This window comes from Saccostrea echinata, unplaced genomic scaffold, assembly GCF_033153115.1.
Source record: "Saccostrea echinata isolate AGI-Se365-2 ecotype Australia unplaced genomic scaffold, CSIRO_AGI_Sech_v1 ptg000029l, whole genome shotgun sequence".
Lineage (NCBI taxonomy): Eukaryota > Metazoa > Mollusca > Bivalvia > Ostreida > Ostreidae > Saccostrea > Saccostrea echinata.
This window is the reverse complement of record NW_026889778.1, coordinates 18,733,747-18,755,057: the sequence shown is the minus strand read 5'-3', so window position 1 is coordinate 18,755,057 and position 21,311 is coordinate 18,733,747. Positions and strand designations below refer to the sequence as shown.

Here is a 21,311-nt window from a genome sequence, read left to right as displayed (position 1 = left end):
CAGATATGCATCCAAATGAGAATATAATCAATACATTGTATGATTGTGATATACGGTAATCGCATTAATCAGACTCGAAATCAAATGTACAATATTAATATTGGTATCCCAACAATTATTTCATAAAATTTGCAATTATGCCTTTATTCAATTATTTATTGATAAATTGATGGAATGCCACCTTGATATTTCAAATAAATATAAAACCTCTCAATTTACTAAAACTCCTAAATTGCAATAAGTCTGTGTTCTGGATCTTCAGAAGTAAGGAAATGGTACCGTAAAATCACATATTTTCGTGGGGTCAGATTTTCGTGGTTTGAGGAAAAAATATGAGTTCGTGGGGATTTGATTTGGTGGATAAAGAATAGTTGTGTTGTTATAGATAAGATTTTACATTTCGTGGTGGACATGAATTCGTGGGTCTCTTCATACCTCGAAAACAACGAAATTTAAACCCCCACGACACTTAGTGATTTCACAGTATACAGCATTTTAAATATTTAATCAACTTAATCCAGCTATTGTGCCTGTACTACATAAATATACATGTTAATTGTAAGCTATGTTTCCTTTACCAAATGGTACTCTCTTTTTCCTAGATATGTACGAAAAATTCCACAGTTTGGTAAAGGGATCTGATACAGCCCGCCATCTACGAAGCGATCATTAATCTCGCCCTCCCCCCTCCCCGTGTAACATTATTTTCTTAATTCTAAACGACATGAAATTATGAAAATAGAAAGAATATTACAAATACAAGGTCGTACCGACCAAAATTGGAAAGCTTCAGTGCTACAAAAACATTAAAGAAACTGCTGTTGGTCGTCCACCAATCGCCTAAATTCATTCAATGTTTAATTATTGTTTGAAAAATAAATCCAAATACAGGTATTTTTACGAAGTCGGCGTAAAATATAGCAGAAGAATTTATAATAATCAAAGATCTAAAAGTTGACACGACTGAAATTGTTCGTTATATAATTAATGTATATGTAAAGTTAAAGAACCAGCAATTAATTTTTGATATTTTTTAAAAGGTGTTGGGAAAGGAACCAACTTCTTTCTTGTTAACTCCGAGTGATGAGTTCCATGCCTTCGGGAAAGCGGCTGAAGATACGTACGCAGAAAAGTGCAGCAATGGTGAAACCGGATGGCGACTCTTTAAAAATTTCAAAATGAACCTTTGTAATACAAAAGACAAGGTTTGATTTTCAAAATTATCTGGTAATTGGAAATGGGTTTCAATTTACCTACCTTCATTTTTCTTTGAAAAATGAGATCCGTTTAGACACTTTAATTTTCATTAACTAATTAAAATTCTGGAATTAGTAGCTCGTGTGGAAGTGAGACGAATCAATGAACATCCATTTATTTTCAATCATATAATAATTCCATGATTCATAATTTAAGTAATTTAGTAAGAACAATTTTTTTATGCAGATGTTCAATCAAATGTTCAACACTAAAATATATTTTAAAGAAAACCAATCTAGAGATGATAATTGAAGATTGCAAAGGAGTTCTGATTTCAGCAATGACGGTATTTACAATGATGTTAGGCTATCTTAAAGAAACATTTACTAAACAACTGGAAGAATCTATGAAAGGTATTACAGATGAATTTATTAGATGGGTTATCACCGTACCAGCTATTTGGGATGATTCGGCCAAACAGTTTATGCGAGAAGCTGCAGAGAAGGTTGGTGTTAATGCTCTAAACATGCATTGATTTTTTTTATTATAATTTGAAAAATGCCTTGAAGATTTTTATTCGCTAGTGTTTTGTTGATTATAAATATATCAGTGAAATCGGGCGTAATGCTTTCATTACTGCATCACACCACTTAAGAAATAAACAACAATGTTAAAAAGTTCTCTGGGAAATGAACTTGGTTGGTCACGTGATCAAATCCTGTGAAGCCCGAAGGGCTTCTCAGAAGATTTGATCACGTACCAACCAAGTTCATTTCCCAGTGAACTTTTTAACATTGTTGTTTATTACTTTTATTTACATTTGAGACGAATATTCTGAGTAGAACTGCATTTATTACACAAACGGCCCGCCGTATTGCTATGTTGTGACGCGCAATGACCTAGAAGCTGTTTGGTCTTGAGAGTTCGCCTCGCTCCAACATTTGAATATTTACATGGATGTTAAGCCGTCCAGTTCAGGAAATATATGTTCGTAATGAAAAAACAATGATCGCTACTGAGAATAATCTTACTGTTCTTGTATGAGTTCTTTATATATGAAGTCAAAAGCGGTGGTATATCGTCTTCAGTTTACATACCTTCAAAGGAATTTCGGGTTAAAAAGGTAAGCGTGATTTTAGGCTAATTAGAAACATTCTTCACACCGAAGAAAGATATAATGATCATTTGTTGAACGAAAAAAAAATATATGTTTCAATAATTTTATCTTTTTCATCGCTTTAACGGCTCAGAAGTTCCGAAACTGTGTCACTGTGACAGAAATATGTAGACAAGATATCGTCTCGCTGTGTGATTCGGTCACGCCATGACCTCTGACCCCCTAATAAGTTCATACAGAATTGAACATATTTTCTTTTCAATAGGTTCATCTAAGAAAAATATTTGCAAATGTAAATAAATAAATATAATACATTATGAGAAAATTATTTATTGCAGCACCATATTTCGAACTCCATTGTGAGAAAGTCAATCATTGCTCGAAATCAAAACTGAAAAAAATATTTCTTTAGTGAATTGTATTTTATTACTTTTTTAATTAATTATTTTTTAATTAATTAATCAATGGATTTCTTATAATTTCAAACATTTTGACATTAAATAGGCCGGTATGAAGAAATGAAAAATAATTCTTGCCCTTGAGCCTGAATGTGCTGCAATGTATTGTGGCACAAAAGCTCTACAACTGAGACCTACTCTACGGAAAGGTGTACAACAATCCATAGGTCCTGGTTCAAGATATGTCCTGCTAGATATCGGAGGTAATTTATAGGTTTCTTTCATAATGATATCATTTGGAAAATAATCATAGTTTACGTTTAAAATTTGTTGAAAACAGGTTCAGTGCGTGTATATAAAATATTTTTATATTTTTGTGATCACGATTTAGAGAAATGATTTTTTAAGTTAATGAACTTAAGATGTGAAGTAAATTCTTGAATATAACAAACTGATTAAAATCAGATCTTTTGATCAGCTCACGTTGACCACTTCTCAAGAGGAGGATCTACGTGAGCGGATTAAAGGATCTGATTTTAATTAGATTGTCATATTTAAGAATTTACTTTACATCTAAAGTTTATTAACTTTTCAAAAAATCATTTTCTTAAACCATGAACACAGGATTGTGATTTTACAAACAATGAAACTTAGATGTAAAGAAAACTCCTGATTATAAGAATGATAATCTTTAGAGGAAAGTGAAACTCCTGAAAATAAAAGCAATAAAATTAAGATTTGTCCCATCCTCAAGCCAGTACGTCATGTCCCGCCCTCGAGCCAGTACGTCATGTCCCGCTCTCGAGCCAGTACGTCACATGAGTTTTTTTTTTCAGGATAGCATTTAAAACATGCTATGTTTTATCTGCCTTGCGTCATGCATCATTTGTAAACTTTTGAACTTACAAAGCATTTATGGGTAAAGTGGAGAAATGGTCAATTTGAAAGACACTGCCCCCTGACCTGAAAGGGTGTGGCCAAACCATCAGCATTTATCCAGTTATTAAAAATCTTCCTTTTTACCCCCTGGACACCAAGCATTCAAACTGATGGTGTGGTTATGTGGTCATAATTTAAAATACATTACACATATGAAAATCACTCACATGTAGCTGAAAAACTCTTTGTAAATATGAAAACGCTTTTCATCAGGCCCGTATTAACATTTTTGAAAGGGAGAGGTAGCCCCCCCCCCCCCCTTAAACGATTTGTAACGATTAGCCCTCTACGAAAATTATAAATGCCTGGTCCTGTCCCACTGTTCTGGCTTGAGGGTGGGCTAATTAAATTATGCATTAAAAATATACAACATCTTCAATAATCTTCTACAGCTATTCATGGACACTTCTAAGAAAAATTGTTTGCGCGAATATAATAAGAAGCAACAAGCTCTCTAAAAATAAAATTTGAAATTCATGTTTGATGCTTCTATAAGCCAGGCCTAAGGTGGATCAAAGTTGGTCAAATATTGAAATACATGATATAGCTAATCTTTCTTATTCCTAACCCCAAGGAGGCTAGTTCTACGAACATGATAACAATTTTAAAGTCCTCAATAAACTTTTTAATGTTTTTTGGTTGTTAATGAGTCAAGAGTTCCAGTTCCAGGTGGGGCAGAAATTCTTGATACTCAATTGACCGTCAAAGCCCTTGGGCCCTTGTAGTTATTTGTTTCACTTATTCTCAATGTATTTGCAGGAGGAACAATTGACATAACAGCTCATGAGGTCAATGATGATTTCCTTTACGATGAATTATTTGCTGCTAACGGTGGACCATGGGGAGGAGAGAATGTCAATTTAGCCTTTCATGAGTATCTTTGTAAGATTTTCACAAGGGAAAATTTTCTGCAGTTCTGTCATAATTCACCAGACGGACTGAACGACCTTGAAACAGACTTTGAGAGAAAGAAGAGGATATTTGGTGGCAAAAAGGATGTGGGTAATAAATATGTTGTCATAAAATTGCCATTTTCACTTTTCAAGGATTTTCCCATCGATACACCACAAGATTTGGCGGTCATTGAAAACGATAAGTTTAAGATACCTGTTGATCATATGCAGGCATTTTTCGAAACCACCCTAGGTAAAATGTCAACCCATATCCGAGAAAAATGAGGAACAAAGAGATAGAAAACATAAACAAAATCATTATGGTGGGTGGCTTCAGCGTTGCAAACATTGTCAAAGAGCATTTGAAATCAATATTTCAAGAGGATACAAAATTCCTATGTCCTGAAAACTCAGAAATAGCTACTCTTCTAGGTGCAGTGATTTATGGACAAACTCAAATCTACAGATCAAGTCCGCAAAATATTCAAAAGTCAAAACCTCGAATATCCACTCCAATGATCAATTCAAGAAGATGTCGGTTCAGTTATGGCATCGATTCGCATATACGTTTTAACCCGAAAAAGCATCCAGTCAGTAAGAAATTCAAAGATGGAAAAGAAGAATTCTGCAAAGACGTTTTCTGGGTTTTCCTAAGGGCTGTTTCAATTTTATACCCAACCATGAAAGGTCGAATGACGACGTTTACCGTCGACAGGAATGCCGAAACGTTAGACGTTGTTATATATAGAACAGAAAACAAAGATCCTAGATTTGTTGACGAGCCTGGATGTTTTAAGTTAGGTACTCTGGTTGTGGACATGAGTGGAGATATAGGCACTCAAAACAGAGAAATCAAGATTGGACTTCAGTATAATGACACAGAACTAAGTGTTTATGCTATCAATAACAAGGACGATATAATCCAAGCTACCTTCGATTCTTTAGGTACTGTGTAATACATAACTTACATGAAGCGTTTCTGAGACTATTTAAGTGCTGGTTATAAAGTGTACATTGACACTTGACTGCATTATATCATTAGACCTGTTTGGGTGTAACGTTATACTTGACGTTTATAGTAATCATCAAATCGGAGTCATACTTTTGGAAACATAAATGGAAATGTCTAGAATTTTCCTGGACGTCATAGTACGTAAATACGGATATACATGTAACGTGATTTTCTTGGTCATTAATGAGCAAGTGATTAGAATACATTGTAGAAAGATAACGCTTTTATCATTGACAATAGAATCCCATGTATGAGAGGTGAAATTGCATTCAGTATACAAGTTAAAATTTCAAATTATGCTCAATAATTATTGTATTTAATGTAAATAATTACCTTTTATATATATATATATATATATATATATATATATATATATATATATATATATATATATATATATATTAGTATATGATATTGGTCAGTAAACTTGCAATATTTACAAAGTTTATATATATATTTATGGTCTTTTTAAAGGAAAGTATATTTAAAGATCTTCATAAATAAAAACCGAAAAATGGATATTGTTCATTCCTTTGTCACTTACCAACTCAACCTGATGTTCTATTCGTCGTATTATATCTGCAAAATATTTTTGTGCACTTTTAAAAACTGTCTTAGACTGAATGAGGAGCAGACACGTAGAACTTGCCCCTCCCCACCCCTTTTTTCCAACAAAACCATATACTGTTGAAAATTGAAAGGCCAGTTGCCCGTCCCCTTTTATAGCTACAGTATAGTCAAATCGATAATCGACCCTTGCTTTTGCATTAATAAAGTTAGAATTTGAAAACAGTTGGATCCCCCCCCCCCCCGACGAAAAATGATTAGGATTTTCGAGTTTTGTCAACTCACTTTTTTAGTTATTTTCTATGAAAACCTTTAAGGATCAATTCATGGAGGGATAAAATTTAAAAGGCCTTATTATGCAAAGTGTGAAAAGGCGTAATAACGCGAGGGGAAAAGACAATATTACGCGAAAAAAGAGTTATAATAATAATGCCTTTTAAAACGGCGCCGGTATTACGTCTTTTCAAAAACCGTTCTTCGGCCTTCAAAAATATGTTATTACACCTTTCAAAGAAGCATTTTTAAGCCTTCTCCAAAGGCATTATTACACTTTTAAAAAGGCTGTATCAGGCCTTTTCTAAAGACGATATTAAGCCTTTTATTTTCAGTACACGATTAACATAGCCCACCCAGGGAGCTGAGATGTTGACACTCGGGACATGAATTCCACAGTTTAGTATAGGGCTATTTTCTCAAATAAAATTATTTAAACAGATTGTAATTATATTACCAGGAAAAAGATTTTATATTTTCCATGTTAAAACAACTAAGTCCTTCTCTGATATCAGACGCCTGGACCAAGGGTCATGGATTTCACAATTTTGGTTGAAGGCTAATTGCTCATTTTACCCAAGCAAATAGTATGTCTGCTTTTTAGCAAGAGAAAAGAAAAGATTTTCAAATGTGAAATAATTTTTTTTAATATATGACTAGCAAAGCCCCAGGCTGCATCTGCCTAAATCCTGGATTTTCAGAAGTAGAATGTTGACTTCTTTTAACACTTATGCCAACCGTTGTCTGCGAGATGTGCAGGAGTATAGAATTTATTTTTTTAATATTGCATGAATAAAGATGGTTTTGATTCCACAATTCGTATTTACTAACATAAAAAATAACTCCTTTCCATTTTCCGATTCGCTATAATGTCTATTCAAACAGGCCGGTAGTACAAGGGGGACCTCATCCCACATTTTGGTATAAAAATCTTGCTTGTATTTTTTTTTTTTTTTAATTCATTTATAGGTTGCTTGGCCCATGTACATTTTGTTGCAAAATCGTCGACCTCTTGGAAATTATTGCATTAAAAAAGTTTAACCGAAACGTTAGAAAAATATTCCATTCACCTACACCACTACCCCCCCCCCTTCCCGGAGTTCCCCCGGAAATAGGATTTTCGACTAAAGACAGTTTAATTTTTTTTCTTGTTTTGTTTTGTGTTGGTGTTGTTTTTAAGGGGGGGGGGGGGGCTACCTCTCCCTTTCAAAAATGTTAATACGGGCCTGATGAAAAGCGTAACAATGGCTTTTAAACAGACTTAATACGCCTTTTCGAAAGGCAAAATAACGCGTTTTTGAAAGGTGTAATAAAACCTTTTCGAAAGGCGTAATTATGCCTTTTGAAAAGCGTATTTGCGCATTTTGAAAAGGCGTAATAACGCCTTCCTGAAAAGCGTAATAACGCCTTTTCAAAGGACTTAATAACGCTTTTTTCGCGTTATTGCGCCTTTATTGGAGTTTTAACGCCTTTTCACTTCGGTTACATGTATAAAGCCTTATTCGCGTAATTATGCCTTTTCAACAGGTGTCAAAAAGCCTTTTTAAAGGCGTTTTAACGCGAAGTGAAAAGGCGACATAACGCATTTTTATCGCGTTATTATGCCTTTATTGGCTTATAACACTTTCTACTTCGTGTTATTTCACCTTTTTTGCGTTAATACGCCTTTTGAAAAGACGTTATTACGCCTTTTAATTTTTTTCATCCTTAATTGATCATAATAGGCTTTCGAAATTTTCGGGTAAGTTGTAAAATTTTTTCTGGCTGGCCCCGGTCACACTTTCAAAAAAGTGGGGAGGACACGTTTGAAAAGCTTGGTCCTCCAGCAAGTTTTACCATTTATCGGAACGTTGTTGCGATATTTCGAGGTTTTTTCAATAACATTTTTATCTCTGTTTGCCTGCATGTTCTTCTTCTGAGCTATATTTCGTTGAATGTGTCCATCATAGAGAGAATTTTCCTTTTTACATAGAAGAAAAACAATCATATTGCAACATACAAGATCATTTTTCAATAATGTGAGATTTCAGTTTTGTTAACATCAACTTAACTTTTGGCTGAGACAAAAAAAAAAAAAAAACAGATGCTGTTCTTTTCTTATTCCAAGAATTTTTCTTCAAAGGAAATTAAAAGTTAATTGTATCACTTACGAAAATCCGTGTTCATGTGTGTTCTTTACGCCGCAAAAATATAACAGATAAAAGGCTGCGTTTTAATTTAATTCTGTTTGTTCAAGTTACCTCTTAGTTTCTCTTAATATCTCGAGTACATTGAATACATTTCTAGAATATATCGAAGCTCTTTGCCCTGTATTTTATGTCCCAAGCTAGACATATGGATAACTCATCACAAGGTATTTCTTTAAAAATGTTTCTTCTTTTGCATGTGATGTGTCAAATCAAATTATACGACCAACCTTCTACAGAAACGATTAAATCCCTTTTTTCAAATGCAAATCTTCTTCCAAATTGCCACAAACTGAAAGTATAACAACATTCATTTTTAATTTAAGTAAAATGACAACTGCACCTCAATTTTATACATCATTCCTTTCGAAACCTCATAAAGTGTGTTTTTAAGATTCCCTTTCCCTTTCAATTATTTTGTTTCATCTTATCCTTGATTTAGTTTACTGTTACAATGACAAATATGTCATGTTAAATTTTTGATTCACAAACATCGATTATAACGTTTTAGATTCAAAGATTGATAAATCAGTAATTAAATCATCATTGCATATGTCTAATAAGCGATGACATTTGAAAGTATATCTTCAAGCGGTTAAATAAATAGCTAAACGTAGTTGACAAAACATATTTAGAGTAGAAGTTTATTCTCTCCATTTTCAAATATTTGTAAGTTGTGCCGAATTAGACGAAAAATCCGTCAACTGAACAAAGAAAGTAAAAGAGAAGCATTTGAAAGGGTGTTAAATTTCGTACCACTACCAATTCCAAGTTTATTTAATGGCGTGCATATATTTGTTAATGGAATTTAATCTAGAATAACTTTCAGAGTGAAAATCAGAAATAAATATTCTAAGCATAACTTGATACTATATAAATAACATGTACCTGGGATATAGGGTAGATTTATGTTAGATCCCAGGGTACCAATAAGAATATTTGTTTGTAATATGGGCGCTGATTTGACCTGTTCAAAACGTTATTCGAAGAGAATTGATGTTCTTCACCATTTCAAAATTTGGTAATTCAAAACCTGTTCATAAACAATCTTTAAGTTGGTAAAATAAATTTTATGTTAATGGACTATTAATGTTCCTCTTAGTTTATTGTTTGCATTTACGACTTTTTTTTAAATATTTCTATATTCACTATTTGTTTTTCAGATAACAAACGCTGTGTTTCGTTCGCAACTCCCGTGCAATTTTTATTCAGAAACATGTTTATATATTGTATCAGTTATGTCTTAATAAATGATCAAAAAATAAAAAGTTGCAAGTGAAGTTCTCAGAGGCATTAAATTTTTTTATGTTTATTTCCCAAAATTTTGTGTTTCTTTCAGACAAACAGTTAATTAGATCACGGAAGTTTATTAAAATTATTGTCGAAAATAAATTTAGGACTATCTAGAGATAAATAATTCAGTAAATATATCAGCAACTTCGTCTATTGAATATTATATGTAACATAAACAAAAACTGCTTTAACCGTCTTTTTACTTTTTCGTGCCATTTCTTTCTGTGTACGGGTTATTTTCAATATTTTGTGCATTTGAATAATACGAGCAGGTCTCAAACACTACCCCCTTCCCTATCAACTGTTTCCCCCATTTCAAATTTAATATAAAATTAAATATGCATTATAATTGACAAATATAGATGAATCCTGATCAAGAAAATACATGCCAATGTCTGTAACGGTTAAAAAATTCTTTTTGCAAGATTAACTCAAATGGTTTTAAAATTTGTAAATGCACTGAATTTGAGGTATACGATTTTTTTTTTAATAAATGACGAATTCCAACTCGATATTAAATTGTATCTTACATGTATTTGTCAAAAAATACATCGTCAATTTATTTAAACAAATTGTTCCTAAATAGAATCAAAATAAAAACAGAAAATGGCACCAAAACAGCAAAACCTTGCAATGTTCTTCCAGTGATGTCATGAAAATTCACGTGTTCTAGTACATAGTTTATATGTAAATAAATAAATAAACATTTGACCGCTATGTCAAGAACAGAGTTACTGTGCTAGTTTTTCGGTTTCAGTAGATTTTCACGAGAAGTCGAAGAACTTCTTTAAGTCAATATTTGGTGGGTATAAAAGAGTTAGGAATAGAACTGGCTTTAAACTGGCGGTGCTTATACAAGGAGTACAGGATGTCGGTAATCAGAATTATCCTTGTCTCTACCCTCTGTGTGGGATTAGTGCTGGGGTTAGTTTTTTAATTTACTTTTTCAATTTGCAATTTATTCAGTTGTTTCTGTATGTAAAAATTAGACAAATAAGTATAAATACAAAAGTATTTATACTTATATATAACTTTTCTACCGACTGATAAAGGAAATTACTCTTTTCTCTATAATTTAAGGTACCAATTAGTTATAGTAATTCTATATATTTATTTCTTAACTTTGAACCATTGAAGTAAAAAAAATTCGATACTTTTAATGTATGATTAATTTTACACACTGTAATACATTTGTTACATTGAAAAAAAAAAATACGCAATTTTGAAAGTTTGGGTATGAATTTATAATTTATAATTTAAACTCAAAAGATTAATTAATATTTTGAGCTGAAATTTTAATTTTTTGCTATACTCTTTTTGTTATAATTACATACACTGAATTAAGAATACTATTAGTTTGATTTTGTGAAGAAAGAGCCAGTTCAAAGACACAGTGCTAGCGTATGTGAAATTTCTGACAAACCAAATAAATTTCATAATCAAAATACATGTTTCAGTATAATTAATTTTTTTCCTAACATTCGACACTGCGCGAAATGAAAATTTACAAATGAATCGTGGAAAGTAAAACAGTAAAATGCTTTCTTTGGTTGTTAGTACGGGAATTAATGTTGCAGCTGTTGCAGAAAAATGCAAAACGCCTAAGCGGGTTATTCTATTTTTTCCGCAATGGCTGTAAGTTAATGGAAGAGCCACCGCTCAAGAAATTTATGTACAGGTGGCTTGCCAAGCTCCGTTAAAGTATTGATAAACAACCGTGGTTTTCTGAAGAAATAAAGGAGACAATATCCAGTGGATGTAAATATATTACAGTTAAACGCAATTGACCCAGAAGCGACATAATGTACTGGTATATCCATAAAATGTGTGAATAAATAATATCAAATTGAAATTTTGAAAGGGAAAATAACGTGCAAGAACAAATTTTTTTCCCTCATAAAATAATTCTCTATTCCTATTTTTACGAGATGCATAATTAAGCAGGCTATGTGCAGCCTATGTTGTGCAAATTTGTTAAATTACAACATCAGCAGTGCGCTAAATATTCAAGTTCTTAGATTTGAATAAGTTAAAATAAGAGCAAAGATACGTCACTGAAATAACAGCAATTTCTATATCAAAGAAAGGACATGAACACATGTTATGAATTAACAGAGCCTGTGATCCAAAAACTGGAATCGAGACCAAGCAGTGTTCCCAGAGGGAGAGTTACACCATATCCTGTGGGTTTTTGAATTGGTCCAGATGTAACCGATACAGGTGAGAACAATTGCACGAGTTTTCAATGTAGATTACAATTAACATTAACTTGCCGTTTATATCAAAGAGTTCAAATTTAAAGTAATTTATCAGATTTTTTGCCATGCATGAATATGGCAGCCATTATGATTGTTAAACCTTTTACCAACGTTTGTGCTAAGAGCCTATATATTTATTTTTCCTTCACAGAACCAGCTACAAAACTTGCACTGCAACATGTCGAGGTACGTTTATATTTGAATATTTACATATTTACAATTGTTTTATGTCAGAGATAAAACTACAAATAAGGATATAGCTTTATATCTTCATAAAGCAATTTGCTCCGCAGAATTCCATGCTTTTTCGCCGTGTTGTCTAGTAATACACTGGGCGGGACCTGCAGAGATTTCTCATCATTGAATTTTTTTCGATTGAATCAATGATCAGGTGAAAATGTAAATAAAAAGGGAAAACTGTCTGATTTTTTGGTTTTATGAAGATGATCAATCAGTTTGCTTGCGAGATAATTTCATGCATAACTAGGTAGTTATTCCTTAAATATGATTATTATATTTTTCATTCCAGATTTACTGGATGGAATGTATAATATAATTGTATAATATTGATCTTTGTCCGGTAAAATAATGCTCAATTTTCATACCGAAGGATAAACTTTTTTCTGGCAGTGGTACGGTCTCCCTCCAATATTTCAAATCAAAATACATGTAGATACAAATTGTATGACCAACCTGCTTAATTAAATACGAAGTTTGTGTTACATGTACCTACCATGTTTGATATATTTTAGCCTTAATATATTATCTCGTGCAGGTGCATGTATATATGAATATATCAAACACTTTATAAGTAAATTTTAACTCGAAATGTATAATAAAAGTAAATATCGGCCATTGTTCTCATATTTATTGGATAATAGTTAATGGTGGATGGTCTAACTGGGGAAGCTACGGGTCATGGTCCACCTGCAGTAAAACTTGTGGGTCCGGGACTCAGTTACGGTCCAGAATTCGCTCCTGTAACAACCCCCTCCCTCGTAATGGTGGCTCCTATTGCTCAGGGTCCAGTGTTAGTACAGACCGAAGGTCATGCAACACACAAGGATGTCCAGGTGGGAAATTTTATATTTTTTCTTAAGAAGAATATGACTGTTTGCTTCGTTTAGTCGTTCATATTTTGGCGCTTATGGTTAAGTACGCTTGCATGATCACCAATACGATATACTTTTTAAATATGTATGATATATCATTATATATATATATTTATACGAGTTCTCTGTACGATTATAATTAATTGCAACAAATTATCGCTGACAATTACGATTGCAAACTGTAAAGCTGTTTTATTTTTCCAATCACGCACTAGTATAATTTTGGCAAAATTAATTTTATATGGCACAATCTCGAATTTGCAAAACCAAATTTATGCGTGCTCCAAATATGAAAAAAGGCTTTTCTATTCAAGAAACTTTTTTATATAAATATACAAACCATTTACTACGTTGATAATTTATAATTTTCTTCCGTTTTGATTTTTGCAATTCACGTTTTGTCATAAAAATAGCGAAAATTAGATCAACCAGTATACAACAGTAGTTATACATTGCAACTTCTTTCCTTTAAATTAGTTTACTTCAAAACTATTTATTCAAAATCTTTCAATCAAAATGAAAATAGTACAAAATATTTTCTATTCAATTTGCTTGCATTCGAAATTCCTGAAATCGATGTTTTTAGGGTGAGACAACTCTTGTCCCTGTTTTTTTTTTTTTTTTTTTTTTTTTTTTTTTTTTTTTTGAATATTATTAAGTATTTATTTCAATCATCTTCTGGGTTTTAGTAAATGGTGGATGGTCTAGCTACGGTGCATACACGGCTTGGACGCCATGCTCCGCCTCTTGTGGAGGTGGCACACGATCGAGGTCCCAGACCCGCACCTGCAGCAACCCAGCACCTGCCAATGGGGGCAAATCTTGCTCCGGAAGTAGCACTAAGACCGAGACTCAGAGCTGCAACACCCAACACTGCCCAAGTAATACTTTCCTACAGAAATGAGCAGCTTTCGTATCAATTTTCTCATTTCTTTCCTCGATTTTTGTTTTTCTTTCTAGGAATATTCCTTTTACTTTTTTAAAAAAAATTCTAAAATACACTCTTTACCAAGAAAAGTCATCCTTTTACTGCATTTCATGAATGAGACTTCAATATTCTAATCCAGTTCACGGAGGGTGGTCAACATATGGCACTTTCAGTAAATGGAGCGAATGCACTGTATCCTGCGGCGGTGGCAAAACGCAGAGATCACAAACACGCACGTGCACTAACCCATCACCACAATATGGTGGAAACTCGTGTTCGGGAAGCAACATTAATACAGAGACAAAAGATTGCAATACTCACAATTGCCCAAGTATGTATAAGAAAATTCAAGCTATCCAAAATTTTATTCATTTTCTCAGAGAAAACCTCTTTTTGTTAAAAATTAAAAAGGTCCTTTCTCTTCTTTCGTTCTACAGTTGACGGTGGTTGGTCTGCTTATGGGGCATTCACTGACTGGAATGAGTGTTCAGTTTCTTGTGGTGGTGGACAACAAAAAAGATCGCAAACACGCACGTGCACAAACCCAGCTCCTCAGTATGGCGGGAAAAGGTGCGGTACAAATAACATCAACATCGAACAACGGGACTGCAACACTCATCCCTGCCCAAGTATGCAACATCATTTTCAAACTTTCTTATAATACTCAAAGAGAAGGAGAATTCAGTGTATATAGTATTGTTCAGAAAATTTTATTGATTGGGTTTTTTTGTATTTTGAAGTGAAACTAATCGTATTCTAAATTAAAATTCCTCGATGAAATTCAGAAAATCACGACAGTATTTTTAAAAGGCTTTTGCAAATATTCTAATGACTTCATGACAAAGTAACTTTTACATCTGCAATTTGTTAAATTACATGTATATATTTCAAAATACGTGGTGAAAATTAAATCGTAATTCGTTCCAAGTAATTTATTGGTGATTACTGAACATGAAACTCTAGCGGACAAATGAAGAGCCTTGCAAACCTTAAAAAAAATAATAAAATAATAATAATAATAAAAAAACATTGAAATGAATAAAAACATTGGCATTTTGTTTCATTAAGTTGATGGTGGGTGGTCTGCTTATGGAGACTTCAGTGAATGGGGTACATGCACTGTGTCCTGCGGTGGCGGTATGCAAGAGAGGTCACAGACACGCACGTGCACCAATCCAGCTCCGCAATATGGCGGCAAAACTTGCGAAGGAGAAAGCATCAACACCGAGGAACAGGAATGCAATACACATCACTGTCCAAGTAGGACGTATACTTGATTTGCATACATTAACAAATTCTTTAAGAAAATGTAGCGGGAAAGAACAAGGCAAGGCAAGGACAAAATTGACCCTTTAATTAATATAATAATCAAGTCATGGCATAAACCTGTGTTTGTATATAAAACCTAAGATGATGCCTAGTTCAAACCCAGCATCAAGTCTGACATACTTAAAGGCCGTAGGAGGGTATGCCCTCAGGAAATAGTTCCTGTCGCGGGGATGATAAAAGAGCTATCCCACTCACAGCCAGTAAAAAAGTGTATACTACATTCTGAATGTCATCCAAGAAAGCCGCAAAATCGTTCTATCTTTATTTTATTCTTTATCCTTTATTTTAGATTTAGCTTCTACATGTATATTTGCAAGTAGTTGTCTAAACAATTGAAATGTATTAATTTTATTCTTCCAGGACAACCTGGTTGAAAAATGACTTTGAACTAACATAGATCCCTTTTCTGTTTCTTAAAGTCGATGGTGGATGGTCGGAGTTTGGGGCGTGGGATGAGTGGGGAGTTTGCACTGTGACGTGTGATGGGGGGTCTCAGTCACGTGACAGAAGGCGCACCTGTACTCAACCAGAACCACAATATGGCGGGAAACCTTGCGACGGAAGTGAAACCGAAACCGACACACGTGAATGCAACACATTCAAATGTCCTCGTAAGTGGTTGGTTATGCTAAAGGTGTCAGATCATCCTGTGAAACATTTTAGCCGATATCTTCCAGGCTTCTGTTCTGACCAGTATATATATTCCCTATGTGGAATACCAAAATATATTTCTAGAAGATATATCTTAGCTAGTATACAAATCAAATTTTGTCTTATTCAGTGAAAATTCAAATTCATGCTATTGAAATTTGAATTTTGATTTGACTTCATTTCTTTCTTTCTTTTTATTATTTATTTATTTATTTATTTATTTATTTATTTATTTATTTATTTATTTGTATACAGAGACAATTTGTAACGAGGCAGTGACAGGATACAGGGCTCACCCTACCGATCCCAATCGCTACCTTCATTGCGTTGACAGTCGTCTTTACATTGTCAACTGTTCTGATCCGCGTCTGCAATGGAGTGACCACAGTCAGACTTGCAACTTCGCCAGCAGTGTAGGAAGTAAGATTATATTTCTAAGAAACGAAAGAGAACTAACAAAGTTTTGCAGACCTTTGCTGTGATCTTTCTGTTTTGATCATTCCTATTCATAAGAATAAAGTACGTGTATAGCTTTGTTGTACAGTAAGGCTCCGGAATATTTTGATTACACTGTATTACAAAATTTAGAAGAACACGTTGTTTGCACAGTAAGATTTTGGAATACCTAACTTACAACTGTATCGAGAAAAATAAAGTTAACGTTTTCATATCTGTCATGTGATTAAATTCAATACTAGTTGCAATGGTACAAACTGCTACATAATTCGATGTACGTACTTGATATGATTACGACATTTTCACTAAAGAGTAATATACCGTCCACAGGTTGCAATGAAGGGGAGTACTTCCCTCACTCCACGGACTGCACTAAATTCATCCAGTGTACGAACCGTGTAGGAATTGTCCAATCATGTCCATTCGGAACACGTTGGGACAACGACAAGAAACCTGCTCCTGCATGCGTAAACGAGGCTGAAGTTGCATGCGCATCAGATATAGAGGAAGAGGAAGATGAACCCTCCAATGACACTGGTAAAAAAAATTAATTTATCAAAGTGAATTGAATTTTTCTTCTGTCTTTGCTAGCCAAGTATCCAACTCCCTTACTCTCATTTCATTAGATGAGAGTAATAAATATAATAAATATATCTTCATGTATTTTCTAGATACTTTCACTTGTCCGAGCAACTTCGGTTACTTTCCACACCCAAAGGACTGCACGAAGTATTATCAATGTTCCTGGTCTACCCCCACAGAACTACAGTGTCCAGACAACATGGGATGGGACGTATCTGTTACTAATTGTAACTGGAAGGCATCCCTCAGCAATTGTGATTAAGCGGTGACACTATGGATAGTTATTCAACAAGTTTTAAACATTTAATGTCTAGCTTCATGTACCTATAATCTGATAAGTTCCTTATAAATCTGTTAATTATTCGGATTTTTGTTATTTACGTGAATAACCCATGCTTGTTTGTTATAATTTCTTGCTGTTACATAAAGGACATTACAAATAATTGTTAATGCTGATGTCTATCTGTATAGCTTTTGTTTCTATTAAATTTACAATTTCCATAGGCAGGAGTCAATTTCATGTAATACAAATTAATTCTCTGCATTTCCACATACAAATTCTTCAGAACGAGATCGAGCTATTGAAAAATTATGTGTGCAGACAGGAAAATGCCCAAAAGAGTCTAAAATGTTTTTAAATGTTGTTTCGTATTACCTACACGTATCTAGGACCAAAATGTTCAAAAGGTAGTAGCTTTTTAAGATTGAAAGAATTGACAATTTGATTATCAACTCCTGTGATACCCCAAAACCCCAAAATCGCACGGACGTTGCTCCTATGGATTTTGCATTGTTTCCATACATGTACCTGATCGCTTAACTGCGTCGACATTAATTTTAGGATCTCTCTAATATCCGATACGCCACAAAAGACATTTAAAAAAAAAGTGACATGTCTTCATATAGTTATTAAATTTTTGAGTAGGAAAAAGACATGAAAAATCTACAGAAATGAAAGATATTTTCAACTTTGATAAAGATTGACAAGTTTGGAGTTAGGTTAACGCGTCAACACGTCAAGTGATTGCTCCGTGTGTATGACCACACAGTGAAAATCATTGTATATTTTAAAATTTTAGTAAACGCAGCTAGGTTAAGGACGCCAATGAAATATACGCCTTAATATATTCAGGGAAAATGAATACAATTTTTAATATTTTTTAAATAGCATTAGATTTCATAAATATGAATTGTGGTGTTTGCACTTATATTTATCGGGTCTCTGCTAAGTTCGGCCAAAGCGACATCGCTTACATTAGCTGTTTGTCACGTGACAGGATTAAAATTAGACCATATATGTACTGTTACATAGATCGTAAAAGTTCAACGGTATACGGGCATCTTTCCGCTATAAAATTTATTCTGTTTTCTTTGAGACAAATTCCTTAACACGAAAAGTGCTGGGAGCAACTTCCTCATGCTCGGGAATTGCCTAAAATTAAGCCGTCTTTCCATAAACTCCAGTCAAAAATGTAAGACGCATTGAAATAATGTTACATTACGGAATAAATAAACAATACACAACCAGCTCCCAGCACTTTTCAGAATAGTAGGAATAATACCTACTCGTGTTTAAAAATTCATTATTCATAGTGAAGCGGATATCGTTGAACTTTTGATATTTTCGAGGGACTGAACCTCTCATTCTAGCACGTTACTGTACAAATATGCTCCCTACGGCTTTATATAAAGTCTACACATTATCAATTAAGTTTGACAATAAAATGTGGATTGATATAGTTCAGAATATGTCTTTCTTTTGGTCGGATTACGCGTGTTTCGTATTTATTTTTATTTTTACATACTATGATAAAAACTTGATCCACGCCTCAAGTACAGAGAAACTGCGTGTCAAACTAAGAATTGACGTCATCTCAGTAAGTACAGCGAGATCAAGCTGGCTTTCATTCTACATATGCTAAGTGCTATTATGGCAAGATAAGTTGCACATCCATTTATCTTTATAATATTTATTAGAAACGAAAGTATTTAGAGTGGTTTAAAAAGAACATATAGTATTTATTCATCGAGATTCATTTGTATTGTTTTAACGTGACGTCATGATAGCTTTCCCGAACCTCTGCATAGGCTGACGTATATATGGGAGTCCTTAACCTAGCTGCGAATGGACCTGATTTTTTACATACTAATAAACAAAAAATAAGAATTTAATCAGACAAAGTCATTCTTCAAATTACACAATAAATTTGCCGCAAATCAATGTGTACGCGAACTTCTCTAACAACCTTCGTGTATAAGAGATTTCTCACAAAAGCTAATCGCTGAAATTAATTCCCCTGAATGATTCGAGACAATTGATGGCAACAGCTTTGAGATATTGCATCTCGTGCAGTTTCATTTCCAAATTATCATGAGTCCAGCGATGACAAAATTTGTAAGGATACATTAGGAATACATCGACCAATCATGTTTCGGTTGAACTGAGACTTGAAGTTAATCTATAAAGAAGATGGGTGAAAAAGGCGTGCAGAATGCCTATATCTTCAGATATTAAAATAATCATATTCAATTTGTGAATTAAGTATTTAAAGTCAAGTTCTCATTATTGAAATTTATGAAATTATGATCAACAAAACTTTTCTGAGAAAAAAAGATCTCGTATTCTTTTATTAAAAAAACGCTAACCACTACGCTACACAGCTCCGTGTGATTAGTGGCTTTTAAATCATGTTTTTGATATGACCCTTGACAATAAATGGACTTCAAGTATTTCTCGGAAAGATGCGAATGCTTTGTCACAAAAGTGTACTTTTAAGGTATAGTGGGTCTTTGTTCCATGTTTTTGTAAACCAAAAAATGTATATAGTAAATGTATATTTTTATGCAAACTTTTAGGATTAACTTTCAAAAAAATGGAGAGAAGACCCACTCATATCGAAAAATTTTGTTAAAGTATGAGAAATGAACCTTGTTGTCCTCTTTAGTGTGTGTATGCTATTTCGTAGGCAAATAATTTCAGTCTTTGTAAGATTTTTGTAAATTGTAGAGATTTTATATAAAGTATACTTTAACGTAAGATGAAATATCAAAGAAAATTTTGATATACATGTAATTGAGATTTTATTTTTCACTTCATGTTTGTCGCACTATAGGCACTTCGCCCGCCTTGTTCACCCATCTTCTTAATCAAGTTAACTAAAAGCTATTCTCCTAAGCATTTGGATTCCAATTAAAGTGACAGGATTAATATCTTTCAAAATGTGTGTTTAATAAGCATCTTTATATTCATGAAATATTGTATATGCTTGTATAACAACCTAACAAAATGTTATTAAAAGACAGCAAGTCAAGATGCATTTTAAAGGAGTTTTCGTGGGAACTATTTTTTTTCTTGCGAAAGGATTTCTAACAAGAAATGCATAGAAATTTGCTTATTTTAATCGTATTGTACCATTTAACATTTCCTAATCAAGTAATTCGTTATGCACAACTTTTTTCTCAGACATCAGACAAACAGTAGAGACTTATATCTAACATATGTAATTTGAAATTAAGCCATTCAATGTTTTATTAATATATATAAAATATATTAGGCTTACATTCACGAAAGCTCTTGAAAAATAACTTTTAAATTTTCATAAAAATTTTATTTACAACCTTAATAACTTGAAAAAATAAGGTATGGCCCAATGTTTTTGTGTTAGATATACAAAATAGAAAACCTAGCAGTAATATTCATGCAAAATTTTTGTATTTTTGAAATGGCATTACAACTTCATTAACTTAGGTCACAGGGTTACTGACCTTTTTAAATTGCCCGAAGACATTCCATGAAAATTTGTTACATGGATCCCCTGATTTTATTTTATAGTATCTGAAAATTTTATAAAATTTGCCTGCATCGTTTTCATGTAAGTAACTCCCAAACATACCATTGTTTTCGCAACCTTTTTAACGTTATTCTATTGATTTATATAGAGAAAACGTATTTTTTTAAAACTCTTTTCGGACAAGACTTGATATAAAAAAATATCAATATCTATTAAATAGCGCGAACTATCTTTAAGTGCAAAAAGGTGACGATTCACGTTTTAGACTTTAAGGATATTTTTCTGACAAAAAACTGAAATCATGTGTTTAGCTTTTTAGAATCTAGATG

General features: G+C 33.2%; 1 protein-coding gene, 1 long non-coding RNA gene and 1 pseudogene across 2 annotated transcripts; all 3 read left to right on the top strand.

The window, feature by feature from the left end:
• The first annotated feature begins 604 nt into the window (after nucleotides 1-604).
• On the top strand, nucleotides 605-5,534 carry LOC133195048 (heat shock 70 kDa protein 12A-like; annotated as a pseudogene).
• A 5,220-nt stretch (nucleotides 5,535-10,754) lies between these two features.
• Nucleotides 10,755-12,302, top strand: LOC133194872 (uncharacterized). Its single transcript, XR_009722199.1, has 3 exons — nucleotides 10,755-10,799; nucleotides 11,991-12,095; nucleotides 12,285-12,302. It is a non-coding gene; the product is annotated as an uncharacterized LOC133194872 (long non-coding RNA).
• A 369-nt stretch (nucleotides 12,303-12,671) lies between these two features.
• Nucleotides 12,672-17,453, top strand: LOC133195047 (coadhesin-like). The gene is made up of 10 exons (XM_061330932.1): nucleotides 12,672-12,678; nucleotides 13,015-13,206; nucleotides 13,935-14,126; nucleotides 14,313-14,504; nucleotides 14,611-14,802; nucleotides 15,242-15,433; nucleotides 15,922-16,113; nucleotides 16,409-16,573; nucleotides 16,940-17,146; nucleotides 17,281-17,453. The coding sequence occupies exons 1-10, from the start codon at nucleotides 12,672-12,674 to the stop codon at nucleotides 17,451-17,453; spliced, it is 1,704 nt and encodes a 567-aa protein (XP_061186916.1).
• Nucleotides 17,454-21,311: the final 3,858 nt, after the last annotated feature.

What these genes read in the sequence shown, in the direction of transcription:
- LOC133195047 (XM_061330932.1), top strand. An exon ending in CTTCGCCAGCAGTGTAGGAA is followed by an intron (nt 16,574 to 16,939) that starts GTAAGATTATAT and finishes TACCGTCCACAG; the next exon opens with GTTGCAATGAAGGGGAGTAC. An exon ending in TGAACCCTCCAATGACACTG is followed by an intron (nt 17,147 to 17,280) that starts GTAAAAAAAATT and finishes TGTATTTTCTAG; the next exon opens with ATACTTTCACTTGTCCGAGC.